The 15,612-nt window shown below is 40.8% G+C and overlaps 3 protein-coding genes across 3 annotated transcripts in view; 2 read left to right on the forward strand and 1 right to left on the reverse strand.

The window, feature by feature from the left end:
* LOC105557638 (eukaryotic translation initiation factor 2-alpha kinase 4) overlaps nt 1-4,661 on the forward strand; it is an 11,704-nt gene extending 7,043 nt beyond the window's left edge. Inside the window, exons 8-14 of the mRNA XM_012004932.1 lie at nt 104-255; nt 408-850; nt 1,725-1,998; nt 2,079-2,595; nt 2,764-3,246; nt 3,337-4,235; nt 4,343-4,661. Coding sequence (XP_011860322.1) covers nt 104-255; nt 408-850; nt 1,725-1,998; nt 2,079-2,595; nt 2,764-3,246; nt 3,337-4,235; nt 4,343-4,469 — 2,895 coding nt within the window. The 3' untranslated portion in view covers nt 4,470-4,661. The remainder of the gene's footprint in view (nt 1-103; nt 256-407; nt 851-1,724; nt 1,999-2,078; nt 2,596-2,763; nt 3,247-3,336; nt 4,236-4,342) is intronic.
* A 1,900-nt stretch (nt 4,662-6,561) lies between these two features.
* Nucleotides 6,562-8,747, forward strand: LOC105557637 (alcohol dehydrogenase [NADP(+)]-like). Its single transcript, XM_012004931.1, has 6 exons — nt 6,562-6,851; nt 7,343-7,507; nt 7,627-7,830; nt 7,914-8,030; nt 8,155-8,549; nt 8,664-8,747. Exons 1-6 carry the CDS (start codon nt 6,789-6,791, stop codon nt 8,707-8,709), a joined length of 990 nt encoding a protein of 329 aa, XP_011860321.1. The 5' UTR covers nt 6,562-6,788; the 3' UTR covers nt 8,710-8,747.
* LOC105557636 (DNA replication licensing factor Mcm5) lies at nt 8,685-13,615 on the reverse strand. Its single transcript, XM_012004930.1, has 8 exons — nt 12,752-13,615; nt 12,417-12,672; nt 12,032-12,204; nt 11,621-11,955; nt 10,147-10,493; nt 9,642-10,075; nt 9,295-9,566; nt 8,685-9,062 (listed from the first exon to the last, which is right to left on the reverse strand). Exons 1-8 carry the CDS (start codon nt 12,901-12,903, stop codon nt 8,833-8,835), a joined length of 2,199 nt encoding a protein of 732 aa, XP_011860320.1. The 5' UTR covers nt 12,904-13,615; the 3' UTR covers nt 8,685-8,832.
* Nucleotides 13,616-15,612: the final 1,997 nt, after the last annotated feature.

Genomic DNA, 15,612 nt, shown 5'->3' on the forward strand with positions numbered 1-15,612 from the left:
CTTTACCCAATCTACTATAATCTTTGGAGTCGTCCAAATCGAATCTGACACCCTGTATAATAGAGATTCAGACTTTTGTATAAACGCATGACGTAAATTTTAGCAAGCGGAAAGCGACGAGATAGAAAAATTTGCTCCACCTTTACGCGACGTCGAGTGGAATATATCGTACGAATCTAGGGCGAATGCGGCTCACAGTGACGATGAGAACAGTGATGCCTCGACTGACAGCGAAGAACACTGCGCGTTTCTATCGTAAGATAATTTTCTTCCAAATGTTAGACGTTTTGTAATATTTTATATTTTTATTCAACTTATTATTGTTCTGTAAGGCGATCTTGTATTTGTAAAAAGTATGAAGAAAAACTCGCCGTTAAAGAGCTAATCTAAATTTTTTTCCTGTACAGAATCCGAACTCTACTGCGTATCGAATCGTCCGATAGCATTGAATTTGAAAGAGATGGCGTGTCGCAAAAATCTGCAGCGACATTGGACGTTTCGAACAACGATGCTAAAAATACCGAAACCTTTAGCGAAGACGTGACTGTGAAGGAGATACAATTTATGTACATACAAATGGAGTTTTGCGAGAAGAGCACATTGAGAACTGCCATAGATAATGGTTTGTACGAGGATGAGGAACGTTACTGGAGGCTGTTTCGCGAAATCGTAGAAGGTCTGGCGCACATTCACCAGCAGGGTATGATACACAGAGATTTGAAGCCTGTAAACATCTTCCTCGACAGTAACGACCATGTCAAGATAGGAGATTTTGGATTAGCCACGACCAATATATTGTCGTCGTTTGTTCCGACCATCGACACCGACAAGGAGTCTCAATTTGAGAAAGGTAGTGAATAAACGCAGTTATACCACGTGTACATACAGTACCGGCCAAAATTGTATCACCTTTTGATTTTTCGAGCACATCTATTGTAGTTTTAAAGTGCACGAAGGAAAAATTCGAGAACCACGGTGTATTTTGTCAAATCTCATCTTTCATGTACAAGATGCATCTGTTATCAGGTGTCTGCTGTAAAATTTTGAACACACTCTGTACACTTTGACGAAAGTAATGCTCAGAGAACCTAAAGTTGACATAATTCTTGGTCGGCACTGTACATCAATGACAAATTAGCCTTTTTATATTCAAATTGGAAAAAAATAAGTTATGAAAGTAATGAGAGCCAGTCACTAGATATTAAAGTGGTATCAAGTAGATACATTTTATTGATTCCCCTTAGGGTTACAAGGCGTTTTTGAAGGAGTGCCCAAACCTCTTGTAACACCTCTCTCTCTACATCCACTTCTCTATGTGGCGATCGAACAAAAAACCAACAATGTTTTGTTTGGTTTTGAACCCAGGTCTTCGGATTACCAGACCAGCGCACAATCCTCTGCGCCACGATCGCCACAAGTGGTATCAAGTATTTAAAATAAGAAAGTCAAAGAAAAAAATAGTAAATTAACATGCATTTAAAGATTAAACGTTTCGGTTATTGTATACGACCCTCTTCAGTAAGTAATGTAAAGTTTAGTAAATAAAAATAGGAAATGTACACAAGATGTTATTAATTTATAATATTTTATTTCTCTTTGACTTTCTTATTTTAAGTACTTGATGTCACCTAATATCTAGTGACTAGCTCTCATTGCCTTTGTATCTTTTTTTTCTAATTTTAATACCGGAGTCCCTGATTTATCTTGTAATTCTTTATATTTAGGTGGGAGTTTTGACGTAGAAGAATTGGGATCTCTCACTGGCCAGGTTGGCACAGCCTTATACGTAGCTCCTGAGCTCTCTGCGAAAACTGCCAAAGCAATTTATAATCAAAAGGTAGACATCTACAGTCTGGGAATCATCTTCTTCGAAATGACGTACAAGCCGCTAACCACTGGGATGGAGCGCGTCAAGATTCTCTTGAACTTGCGCTCGAAAGAAATCGTCTTCCCTCCCGACATACTAGAAGCAGACATGTCTCAAGTTCATATTATACGGTAAAGAGGAACGATTGTCAGTTGATATTATTTCAAGTTATACAAAGCAGTTGTGGAATTGAACTCTTTGTCCTCGCTAGTTGGTTGCTGAATTACGATCCGAGTCAACGTCCCACCGCTCAGGAATTACTCTCTTCCGTGTACTTGCCACCGCCGTTGGAAGAGACGGAATTGCAAGAAGTGATGCGCCACACGTTGTCCAATAGCCAAAGTAAAGCATACAGATATTTAGTGGCGTCGTGTTTCACGCAGGATGTTACGCCGGCAGAAGATATTACTTATGACATGAATTTACCCACTAGGGGAACGCCAAGTGTCCTCTCCTCAACGAAGGAGTGCCTGCGGGAGAGCGTGAAACAAAAAATCGTTGAGATATTTCAAAAGCACGGCGGAATATACCTCGCGACCCCGCTGTTAATGCCCAAGTCAATTCAGCATTCTAACTTCACCGAGTCGAGCGTGAAATTGATGACCCGCACCGGCAGTATAGTTTCTATACCTCACGATCTTCGCACCCCTTTCGCTCGATACGTTGTGTGGAATAATATTTCGCATATTCGAAGATACGCTACTGAACGTGTCTTCAGAGATAAAAAGGTTTGTGTGCGACACATCGAGTAAATTCAAAGAGTCACTTTTTAAAATTTAATCCGAAATAAGATTATCGTACGAAATATATTGTATCCACGAATAAAAGTGACGGAACGCGAATGATATCTTGCACACGATTGTGAATTAATATCCGTTTGTATCAAATTACTGCAGGCACGAGGATTTCACCCGAGGGAATTGTACGAATGCGCTTTCGACATCATTGGTCATGTAGATAATAATTTAATGACAGAGACTGAACTGATCTTCATCATATGGGAGATTTTTAACGAGTTGCCGCAAATCCGGGAACATAATTTCACAGTGCGCCTAAATCACACGTCGCTACTGCAAGCTGTGCTAATGTACTGCGGCGTGGAAAAGGACAAGTATCAGGACATATATTCCATCCTGCAGGATGCCCGCGATGGGAAGTTAACCAGGTTCCAGGTCCAAACGCACCTGATAAGCTTATGCCTAACCGATCAGGCTATGGAAACGCTTTTCAATTTGCTTGAGACGGAAAGCTCCGTTGCAAAAATCGCCAGTGTCTTGAAGACAATAACGAAGAGGAAAGGAGATGCCGCTGGTCTAGCCAAGGAAGGCTTGAAGGACATAGAGACTGTAATATCAAATGTAGAAGGTTTGGGTGTCAAGGTAATATTATAATGTACATTGATATACATAATTGAAATGTTCACACTCGCACACATAAGCATGCTTTTTTCCTCTTCTATTTTGTTACAGTGGCCTATTACTGTCGTACCTTTATTAACATACAACGTACAACAATACAGTGGTGTGATATATCAGATAACTTGCGAGTTGAAGCATAGACGGAGACGAGGCGGCCAAGATGTTATAGCCGCGGGTGGGCGATACGATAAAATGCTGGTGTCGTTCAGAAAAGTGCTGGAGCGCACCGGGATGGCTAGCAAGGAGACGAAACAATACGGCGCTGGTATCAGCATATCATTGGACAAATTAGTATCCGCTGTCGCAGAGGCGTGCGAAAGTGGCGAAAGTAAATGCGGCATCGACGTGGCTGTGTGCTGCGAGGGTGGTCCAGGAAGCGAGGGAAGAAAAGAAAATAATATGATTAACGTGTTACGAGAGATTTGGTCATTGGGATTGAAGGTCACGATCCTGGATCTAGGCACTATGGAAGAGATATTAGAGTACTGCCAAGAGAATTCTATAAGTCACATAGTATTATTAAGAAATGGTACTTTAAGGGTGCAAACGTGGGAGAGAGACCGATTTCACGAGAAGAAATGGAATACTACGCAGGATATCGTTGAGTACTTGCAACGACAGTCGGAAGCCGCGTTGCCGATCCTGAACAGGTCCGAGAGTAAATTAAGCGCGAATAATGATATACCGGTAGCGTCCAGCAATCCGGTTAACATCAACATCAATTTCGTTCTCTCGGAACGAGACAAAGTGTCCGGAAGTGGCAGGAGAAGTTACAAGAATACCATATTGGCGCAAACGTCGTCCTATTTGCAAAGAATATCGCATAAAGTTCCTGTCGAAATCTTCGCAGTCTTTCTGGAAATGTCTGTTATAAGAACGATCATCAGTTTTCTGGAAATTGACGAGGAGGAACAAACCTTTCAAAAAAGTATTCAGATTGTAATAAATAAGTACGTATCACGAAAAAACTATATATATATTTTCCAATGTTTTTAACATGTTACGTAAAAATAATGAATAAATTATATCAATAATATTAATTATATCGCTTTTATAGACATCCACGGCACAAGAAATATATCAAGCAAATATGCGAGGAAATGAGGGAATTGCGGAATGAGAAGTCCAAGCCTGTAGAGATACTTTACAGTTTGACAGACAGTAAACACATGACTTTAATATAAGTGATATTGTCGAAGCCGAAGAATATATTTTCGTAACAATTGTGTAAAATCAATGATGATGAATGAGATGTATGTTAATCTAGATTGTCACACAATGTACAAAACATACATTTAGATACTTAGCATTTTTGTACCGCATTCTATATTTTTAAATATCAACATTTAATACAAAAAATGAAATCAAAGACATAAATAGCCCTTATAGTCTATTATATACGTATAGCCCCTATAAAGTATACACCCCTTGGGTGTACAAATTAGTTCGGTCCGTTTTTTGTGTTCAAAAATGCATTTATTTCAAAACAAAATGAATGAACAGATCAATTGAAGTATTGTCCATCGCTGGCTACTACTTTTTCCCATCTCTCAGGCAATTTTCGAATTCCATCTCGAAAAAAAAACGACTCGTCTTTTGAGGCGATCCAAGTTTGGAACCAATTTTCGATTTCTACGAAAGAAGTGAACCGGTGACCTGCCAAATCGACCTGCCATTTGAGCGTTTCCAAATATTTTTTTACGACTTTTGCAACACGAGGCCGAGCGTTGTCATGAAGAAGAATAACTTTGTTATGCCTTTGCTCGTATTCCGGCCGTTTTTCTCGCAATGCACGGCCCAAACGAATCAATTGTAGCCGATACCGAGCGCCCGTAATGGAATCGCCAGGTTTCAGCGGCTTATAGTAAACGGCATCCTTTTGGTCCCACCAGATACAGAGCATGATCTTCGAACCATGTACATACGTTCGGCTTTGGTGTTGATGTTTAGGTCGATGGCAACGATTGACGATGCAAAAAAAACCTTTTCTTTGTTGCCTTTGAATCAGCTGCTCGCAGGTGAAAAATCGCCTTTCAATGTCACTCGGTTTCAGTTCCGGGGCACCCAATTTCCTTGTTTTTGAATCATTCCCATGGCTCTCAGTCGTACGGAAACGGCTTGTTGAGTCACTCCCAATGATTCTGCAAGCTCCTCTTGCGTTTGACTCTGATCTCCTTCGAGTAATGCCTCCAATTCTTTGTCCTCGAATTTTTTTGGCTGTCCAGAGCGAGCCTTGTCTTCGACACTGAAATCTCCATCCTTGAAACGTCGAAACCATTCCCTACATGATTTATCAGTTGGAGCAGCGTCACCATAAGCTTCGACAAGCATTCGATGGGCTTCTGCTGCACTTTTCTTCCAATTAAAGCAGAAAATTAAAACCTCCCGCAAGTGCCGCTTGGTCAACACAAAATTCGACATTTTTAACACTGAAAAAAACAAGGTTTTTGAATGAAACTCAAAGCGATATAAACTGAATATTATTGGCAGTCTAACTTCTCTGAAACCGCCAAACTCGGCTGTCGCTATGAACCATTCGTAACAGCCGGAATCATCTTTTGAAAATGGACCGAACTAATTTTTACTCCCAAATTTATGTATAGGGCCCAATACTCTAAAATGGATTTCGATACAAAACTGATGTAAATCAAACGTGTTTATAATTGCTTCAATCTTTATTGCGAAATTAAAAATATATATACATAAAATTCGCACGCGCGACATGAATTTATTTCTTTAAGATATACGCTTTTGTTTACATGCAAAAGTAAAATCGAAGATTACACTTGTGGCGCGAAAGTATTTCTTTCTCGAAATTTCACCCGCTTGATTTGCACGAGTGCAATTATATCGCGGCCTGCTTTCTGTTTTACAAACGTGTTATATTTACATATACCTTTTTTTTATGTTCACATTTTCAATGGTCAATTTCACGGTGTCGTTTGTTTTTAGTTTATTGTTTCGAGATAGAATGTCAAACGTGGGGAGACAAATCTTGAATGTTGAACGATATTTATAACGCGCGACACGTGGACACGGCAGGAGACGCGCTCACGTAAGCTGGTGTCTCGAATTATCTAAATTCTAGTAGTACAGAGGCCAGTTGCATATTTCAGTATAAATTTCAGGTGTTGTCCATCGCGACGGTGCCCTTTTCAATTTTATTCCCTCTCGAAATAGCACACGTTCTCGCTATCCGTGGGCGCAACCCTCTCCTCCTCGAATCAATACGACTTTGAAACGATATATACGGCTCTGATTACGATGCGCGGCGACCTTAGAGGCTCGCGTGTTCGCTAGTGTGCAGCTATTCTAACTTTAGAAACGGCCTGTCCAAGTGCATCGTCCACCGCATCTCGTACTATCAAAGTCTGATTTGAAATTAAAACGGTATTGCGAATTTGAGTAGCTGAGACCACTTGCAAATGACAATGCTGCCTTAACATGTTCAACATAACAGCTGTGCTGCGTTCATTGTAATGCAATATTGATGAGAATCTAGAATGAATTCCGTACGGCTATTGTCAGGATATGACATGCCCACAGTGGGGCTGGGAACGTGGCAGGTGATGAAATAATTTTAGAATCCGCAGTGGAAATGTTTTACTGAAAACATCACGAGATTGTACCGAGGTGCATCTCTGAATGTCTCTCTCAGTTGACCCCGTTTCATGATCACTTCATCAATATTTCAGTAAAACTTGAGTAAAAAATCACTTTCATTGAAAAATAAATTCTGTAAGTTTCATATCTCGTATTTCGTAATTTTTTGAATCACTTTATAACTTTCTTTACATACACACACACACATTTCACAGTATTACATTGAATTTCATATAGAAATTTATGACTCATTCTGAGATACATTTAGTATTTCATTTTTTAAAATTTTTCAGTAACTTTTATCTCACTCTCCATCAATTTCTTTCAGCGAAATATTTCCACCAGGGATGCGCTCTGACACTAATAGTAACATATCTCGTTAAGCATATTTTCTCATATCATTACTACCAATTGTACGAAACAATCTGATAAAGAGAAGTGAAACTTTCTCCAGGCTAAGCCAGAAGAGATCGAAACTGTTGTGAGCACCGCCTTGGAGTGTGGCTACAAGCATATTGATACAGCAGCGAATTATAACAATGAGGATGCGATTGGTAGGGCTCTGAAAAAGTGGTTTGAGAAAGGTGGTGTTAGAGAAGAACTTTTTATCACGACGAAGGTACTGTGTACTACCTATAAATTTGGTACAGCGAGTGATTGCTCTGCCGCAATTTACTACTTAATATAAATATCACAGTTGCGTCTGTCAAACCATAGAGAATCTTGTAATGCTTTTAGTTGCCCCACTTTGGCAATCGACCATCCGACGTAGAAAAGTTCATTAAATTGTCGTTGGAGAAGCTCGGATTAGATTACTTGGACATGTATCTCGTTCACATGCCCTTCGCATTTAAGTTGGACGAAAGTACGTGCGCCGCAGCGACGAGCGAGGATGGAAGTTACATACTCGACTTTGATACAGATCCAGTCTCGGTGTGGAAAGTATGGGAATCACATTACAGAATTGTGTAACGCGTCACTGTGATGTAAAAGACGATCTCTGAGAGATCAGGATTGTTTTGTAGGAGATGGAGAAGCAAGTTGAACTGGGACGTACCAGATCTATAGGTTTAAGCAACTTTAACGAAGAGCAGATCTCAACCATTTGGGAAAACGCACAAATTAAGCCGAGTAATCTGCAGGTAAAATATTAATTGCCCAATTATACTTCAAATTGCTGAATTGCCAATTTATCTGTTGAATACAATTTAATTTTTGTCATCTAATAGAATGTAATCAAGATGTAACGACGTTTAAAATTTTTAGGTAGAATTACACGCTTACATGCAGCAGACGCCAATTCGAGAATTGTGCAAAAAGCATAATATTGTTGTAACGGGTTACAGCCCATTGGGCTCTCCAGCCGCGAAGACGCACTTTCAAGCCAAGTATAACTACACTTCGGAAGCATTTCCCGACTTGCTAAATCATCCAATTATTCAAAGTGTCGCTACGGAACATAACAGGACAGCGGCACAAGTTGTACTGCGTCACTTGTTACAACTGGGTGTTGTAATTATCCCCAAGAGCTCGTCTCCCGAGAGAATCAAGTCGAATATCGAGTTATTTGATTTCGCCTTAACACAGGACAATATGAAAGTCTTGAGTACCTTGGATAAAGGTGCTAGTGGACGAATCTTTAATTTCTTATTTTTTAAAGGGTAAGTTAGATAACAGGCGTTGTTTCGCTGCAAATGTATGTACTTAGAAGTGTCCTTTATAAAAATTATATATTTTATATAAAATGTCCTTACATACGATTGTGTCTGTTTTAGAATTCAAGATCATCCACATTATCCGTTTAAAAGTGAACTTTTATAATCGCAAATTAACAAGTCATTAGTTCGTAATGAAAATAGTTGAGAAAGAATTACAATTAACACACCGTACGAGCACAAGAAATACGTCATACGTATTGTACATCGAGAGAGCTCTCGTTACCCTTCAATGCAACCTGTACAACATTTTACGTTGCAAACGATGCTGAAGCTCGCCACGGCGTATCATCGTATGTATAACCTTGTAAATAGCACGTTCTGGAAATGACTGCTTGAGAAAATCCTTCACTATATTTTGCTCAGATACCTGATGCCCAATGGGAAATCTGTTCTTCAATTGCTTTTCAATGCGAGACAATACTTCGTGATCCTCTTCCGAAGTAAATCCTTCCGCTCCTGATAATAAATTGTAATACACTTGATAAGCTTCGTATACGCAAGGTAGTTTCTTTAGCTGTGTATGTCAAATGTGATGTAACGCTTGAGATACATAAAAAATATTGCAGTGTATATCTTTAATACAATTTTTGCATTTTATGCGATCAAGAATATGCAGTCCAAAGAAGATAAAACGATATCTATTTGGCAAATTTTAATATATTTACACAATTATCAATCTTCAGCGTACCTGCTAATGATCCAGACATTGCGGCCTCTAATGTAGACACTTGGAAGAGCCTTAAAGCTTCGTTAATGTGAAGTTCAGTAGCGAAGGGTTGTAGCTGCATTTTGGCCAGGGCTTCGGAGATTCGTATAACAGCTTCGAGCTGCCGGACTGTTATAGGTATCGATAGTCTCTTTTCAGAATCTTTCTCGTGTTCTCTTGTACCAGCCCGCATCATTACGTAACGATTTTTTAATTTCTCTCCTGCTTCCGGACTGAGTCTTGGACCGCAACGCCTACAATATAAACAAAAGAGAGGCACGTTGTATTTTACGAGATGTACACTGCGCAATAAGACACGGCGAACTTACGTTCTACAATAGTTGATGTACTTTCTAAGGATGTGCACAGGAATTTCTCCCTCCACCGATTGTTCGGTGATCTGGCCGGCGTTACAGTGAATGTTCATAACGTGCTTAGCTAGAGTTACGTCCCTGTTGTGTTCGTGCTCATCTTTAACAATAAATATCATGTCGAAGCGCGACAAGATTGTCGGCATAAAATCTATATTCTCTTCCCCCTTTATATCGTCCCAGCGGCCGAAAACCGAGTTCGCCGCCGCCAACACAGAGCACCGCGTATTCAGAGTCGTCGTTATCCCCGCCTTCGCTATAGAGATCGTTTGCTGCTCCATAGCTTCGTGTATCGCCACTCGATCGTCCTCCTTCATCTTATCGAATTCGTCGATACAAACGACTCCGCCGTCCGCGAGTACCATCGCGCCGCCTTCCATGACAAAATTCCTCTAAAGCATTTAAATTACTTATTTAAATTAATTATAAAATCGCAACAGAAAGAAACGAGGATGCGGCTTACGGTCGCTGGATCTCTTGACACGGATGCTGTCAGACCGGCTGCGGAACTGCCTTTTCCCGATGTGTAAACGGCTATCGGGGCGACTCTCTCTACGAATTTCAGCAACTGCGACTTGGCAGTACCCGGATCGCCCAGCATTAAGATATTAATGTCGCCTCTCCTGCACAACCCATCCGGCATTAGTTTTCTCGAGCCGCCAAACAGTAAACACGCGATAGCCTTCTTGATGTCTGTTGCGCCGAAAATACTGGGAGCTATGCTCTTTGCAATTCTCTCGTAGAGATTAGGATCCGCCGCTAACCGAGTGAAAAGGTCCTCCTCTTCGGATGTAACGGGCGGTTGAGTTCCTACGTAGAAAACACAGAAAGACATAAGTAGATTGCTAGTTGATATTTTTTTCAGCATGTCTCAGTTTTCAGGGTGTCTACTCATTTCTCCAAACAAATTCCTTGATTTTTAAAAGGATTCTGGCTGAAACTTCCGGGCAAAATTATAATAGTTTTCAGTGCAAATTTAATTATCAGGGTTATTCTTCGTCACGTATGCATCCTGTTTACACAATCGTAAAGAGAAAATTAAAAGTTATATAACAATTTTCAAACAAGAGAAACGGTTAAAACATTTTTCATTTCTCACTTCAAAGAAACACACGAAAATAAAAGAACCCTGCACTAATCATATAGGAAATTGGATCTCGGTTAAATTGGCTAGCTTTCACAAATGTTGTAGCTTATGACCTGCTAAACAAAAATATAATGGGCTCAAACTTAAATAATGGCTAGTTACTGAGCTACAGCCAAACATGGAAAATTTATTAATATTATTTATTAATATTATTAATAATATTAGGAAGAAATGTTTCAGACAAACATTGTTTGGTTCGAAATAAGACTATATTTCATTATATAGTGTCTTTGAGAAACTCTTGACATAAAAATGTGCAATGAAAAAGGGGGTGTCCATTTAAGAAATTGAAATTGACCTTCGTGTGACCATCAAATGATTATCAAATTAATGGCATCGTCTTATGTCTCCCTTCGAACCAAACAACTTTTGTCTGAAACATTTTTTCCTAATATGCTTCACAAAGTATTTCCAAACAAGATCCGCGGAGCCCAAATTTTCCATGTTTGACTGGCTGTAGCCCAGTAACTAGCCATTATTTAAGTTCGAGCCCATTACATTTTTTGTTCAGCAGGTCATAAGCTACAACATATGTGAAAACTAGCCAATTTCACCGAGATCCAATTTCCTATATGATTAGCGCGGGCTTCTTTAAAAGTGGCAATGCTTGGAGCATTAGTTACCGCTCCCCAAACATATTTATAAGTTTTAACCTTCGATCGCTCACGGAATACAAAATAGATTTCAACAAAAATCTCGTGATTTTCCAGAGCAAATAAGAATTGCTTGAGAATTCCAGGTTTTCCCGGTGGTAGACGCCCTGTATTTTTGCATCATCATGCTCCAATACCTATGTTGGTATTTTCTCCATCCACAGAGATACCAAGAACACGAATATATGGAGCTCGAACACCTATTAGCGTCTTCTCCTTGCCTGCACCTTTGCCACCAGTCTTGGACACCTTCTTGATGGAATATATCCCGAGTATCAGAACTCTATTGCCAGGTACGACTCTGTCGCACAGATATCGATCGCAATACAGCTGCAAGTGCCTGGGCATCTCGCCCTGCGGTATGTGATCCGGCAGCTCCTGAACCTTCAACACCTGAAAGTCTACGCAGTGGCATTTATCCGGCATTATAAAGAAAGGATCCAGGGGGCATTTCGGACGGCCGGCTTGTTCTCTAATGAAGAAACGAAAATTATTCGCGCGATACAGTATAAAAGAGACAATAAAGTATTTGCAAAGGGGAGGCTTACGTGGTGCACTTTCTGGGTAGCGCGTATCCCTCCAGACCAGGCTTGATGGCGATATTAACTTGAGTGACTTTGCAAGAGCGACACTGTATCGCAATTTTCGTCGCTTTCGATCTAATGCCAGACGCAGAAACAATTATACCAGGAACTTTGACCAACTTGGAAACAATATCTGGCTGCAACAGTGAAACAATTACGTTTGATCTTACGTCCAAATGCTTTGTGTCTTGACATAGATTTACTCGCTTAGATTTAGAATGACGAATAAATTCGGATGTACAAAGAATTTCGCATCCTATAAATCTATAGTAGTGAAATTTGCCGCAAACCCTACAACTCGTCAACTGTAAACACGTTTCTCGACTATTGTAAGAAATTATGGTATCACCTTCATTCCCCTCAGAGAGCTTGGATGAGCGTCCGAGCATAGCAACACCTGAATGTCTTCCATCTTCTCCTCGCCCTCGGGTCGCGGAGCCGTAAGCTCGTCTGCGACATCCTTCGCGGCCTCCTCGAGAACAGATAAGTACTCCGTCGGGAGCTTTTGGATCTTCTCCGCGAGCGACTCGTCGAAAGCGGCTAAATCCTCGAGATTGATCTCCAGCCAGTACTGACCGAGGTTGTAGTTGCGTTTTAAGGTATCTCTGAGGAAGTTAAAAACAGTACTGATTCTTAGCGGACAAAATCGACGAGGGGAGTGCGAGGAGCATCGTCGTTTCTTACCGGTACTTGTAGTTGAAGTTACCCTCGTGAAACTGTCGGATAAACTCCTTGAATTTTCTCTTGGAATGTTGGAGATTCACGCGGTTCTCGTGAACCTCATCCACCGCGAAATTGTCGGAGAAGAACACGCCAGGATCGTCAAAGCCCTCCATTTCGCGCGAGCAAGCCGGCTACTTCTTTCTGTTTAAATTACCAGGCAAATGTAAACCAACCGATACCGACATATCACGTCGCCGAAACCACTTTCGGCGGGAAACTTTTAAGGTGTTTTTAAAGCCGATATGGACGGCCTTAAGGTATATTTACATAGGAGGAGAACTTAAGGCCGGATTTACAATAGATTTGTGCACACCAGAGGCCTGTTCTTTATTACTGCACTACTGAACTAGTGCAATAAGTTAAAATGAAACAAATAGATTACCTGTCAGGGTGCCGTCCCATGGCGCGTATCGCGATACGCGCGTATCGGGCGTATCAACTCGTCGACCAATCACGGACGATCCGCCGTTTTTGATACGCTCAACAATCCGCTGAACAATATTCGAGCGGATCGCACACTCACACATGTACATCGTAACGTACGTGTGGGTCGAGAGCCCTCCTTCTTGGGTTCAGTAGCGCGATTCTGTAACTCGTTATGTCGTCGTTACGGGCTTTGCGCAGCTTTTCTACGGTATATTAGATCTGCGCAAAGCCCGTAACGACGACATAACGAGTTACAGAATCGCGCTACTGGTGCCATATTGATAAGTAAGCCCAGCAAACACACAGTAACAGTGGATTTCACGTAGCAATAACGTGGATTTCACGTGCTGTTTTTATCGGGATAGAGCTTGAAACTTAACTATCATGCTTACCGTAGCTTAAATGAACTCGTAATGTCGTAACTGGTATGAGGTTATAAACAACTGGCTTGTGAAGACTTCACTTTTTAAGTGCATGCGTGTGTGTGTGCGTGTGTTCAGTACGCCGGAGGCCCCTACTGTCCCATGGAGCGTATTAAGCGGAAGCGTAACCAGCGGATCGCCAATCCACGGATCCGTTTCAACGGAATCTTGAAAGGGCTCTATCAGAAAGATTCCGTGATTGGCGATCCGCTGGTCCGCTTCCGCGTAATCCGCTCCATGGGACAGTAGGGGCCAAACTCCGGCGTACGAAAAACAGCGGATTGTCTGTGATTGGTCGTAGAGTTCGATACGCCTGATACGCGCGTATCGCGATACGCGCCATGGGACGGCACCCTCATTCCAACTCATTGCACCAGTGTGCACTAGTTCAGGAGTGCAGCAATAAAGAACAGACCCCTAATCGGTCGGTTAACTTAACAGGGTGCCAACAGCCAAACATAAAACTGATACCAAGAAAATAGGTTAATAAAGAAGTTTTATGTTGGCACCCTGTTAAGTTACCGACCGATAACTCGCGTTGGTGAAACCGGGCCTAGATCTATCCAATCAGTATAAAGCGCTTATTAAGCGCTGACTTCTGCTGAACGCAGCCACTATATGGACGGAGTGTAAAGCCCGCTGCAGACGATGCTATTTTTCCTGCTGGATTGCTTGCGATTTAGTAAATTACTATCATTGCACCACTCAGCATTCAGGATTCCTAGTAATTTACTAAATTGCAAGCAATCCAGCAGGAAAAATAGCATCGTCTGCAGCGGGCTTAATAGCGTTTTCGATTTGCTGACTCGATCCGACTCCGAGTCAGAAAAGTTTGATCAAAAGTAAGATTTTTGCAGAAATTGTGGTTCAAATCTTGCTTTTGATTAAACTTTTCTGACTCGGGGTCGGGTCCAGTCGGGTCGAGTCAGAAAATCGAAAACGCTATAAGTTAGCGGGGTTGAAGCCAGAGCAGTGAGGGGAAAAGGTAGTCATCACATATGGCGGCGACGCTCGTGTAAACAGCGCGGATTTGAATTGACCAATCGCAGTCGATTATTCTTACGACTACGACTACGACTACGATTACGACTACGATTACGACTACGATTACGACTACGATTACGACTACGACTACGACTGCGATTGTTAAATTCCGTCAGACACATAAGAATTGACCAATCGCAGTCGACTATCTTACGACTACGACATTACGACTTCTATGTAAACGAGGCTTTACTTTTCATAGCATTTGGACCAAAACACACAGTTTACTACCGCAAGAAGTAAACTCTGCGCGTTGCACCGTGGCAGTAAAAAATATGTCGTAACTATTTCTTTTTATAATTTAAAAACTATGCTTGGGAGAAAATTTAGGTAAAGGAAAAATTCTCGATTTTCGCGATTTGAATGTGGAAATTCACGGAAATCCAATTCTTGGAATTTCAGATAGTGCCACCTCTTTGCTGATCATGTTCTCCTGATACTTTGCCATTTTTTCGATTCTCGAATTTCGCGATTTGAATTTGAAAATTCTGGGAAATCTACTTCTCGGAAATGGTGGAAGATTCTTAGAATTTTATTATACAGGGTGTCTCATTTTAAATGATCCACGCAATTATCTCCAAAAATATAAAAGATACGGAAAGATGTTTCAAACAAAAGTTGTTTGGTTCGGAAGGGGATATAAGGTGATACCATTGACTTGACCTTGAATAGTCATTTGAAGGTCACGTGAAGGTCACTTTCAATTTTTTAATGGAACAGCATACTGTTAATTATACCATCTTATTCTACTAATTAATATGAACAACTGTTATCTGAAACATTTATTCATTTGCCTAATACTTTTCGAGATATTGAAGAGCAAAATTTATAACTTTTTCAATGTTTAGCTTATGATATCTCGAAAAGTATTAGGCAAATCAAAAAATGTTTCAGGCAAAAGTTGTTCATATTAATTAATAGAATAAGATA

Source organism: Vollenhovia emeryi, unplaced genomic scaffold (assembly GCF_000949405.1).
Source record: "Vollenhovia emeryi isolate VEMERY1.0 unplaced genomic scaffold, V.emery_V1.0 DF939438.1, whole genome shotgun sequence".
NCBI classification, from domain to species: Eukaryota; Metazoa; Arthropoda; class Insecta; order Hymenoptera; family Formicidae; genus Vollenhovia; species Vollenhovia emeryi.

Excerpts from the sequence above, each read along its gene's own strand:
- LOC105557637 (XM_012004931.1), top strand. The coding sequence starts at position 6,789 with ATGAATTCCGTACGGCTATTGTCAGGATATGACATGCCCACAGTGGGG. Across the intron at positions 6,852-7,342 it reads TGGGGCTGGGAACGTGGCAG|GCTAAGCCAGAAGAGATCGA; the intron begins GTGATGAAATAA and ends AACTTTCTCCAG. Across the intron at positions 8,550-8,663 it reads AATTTCTTATTTTTTAAAGG|AATTCAAGATCATCCACATT; the intron begins GTAAGTTAGATA and ends TGTCTGTTTTAG.
- LOC105557636 (XM_012004930.1), bottom strand. The coding sequence starts at position 12,903 with ATGGAGGGCTTTGACGATCCTGGCGTGTTCTTCTCCGACAATTTCGCG. Across the intron at positions 12,673-12,751 it reads AACTTCAACTACAAGTACCG|AGATACCTTAAAACGCAACT; the intron begins GTAAGAAACGAC and ends TAACTTCCTCAG. Across the intron at positions 12,205-12,416 it reads GCTCTCTGAGGGGAATGAAG|CCAGATATTGTTTCCAAGTT; the intron begins GTGATACCATAA and ends TCACTGTTGCAG.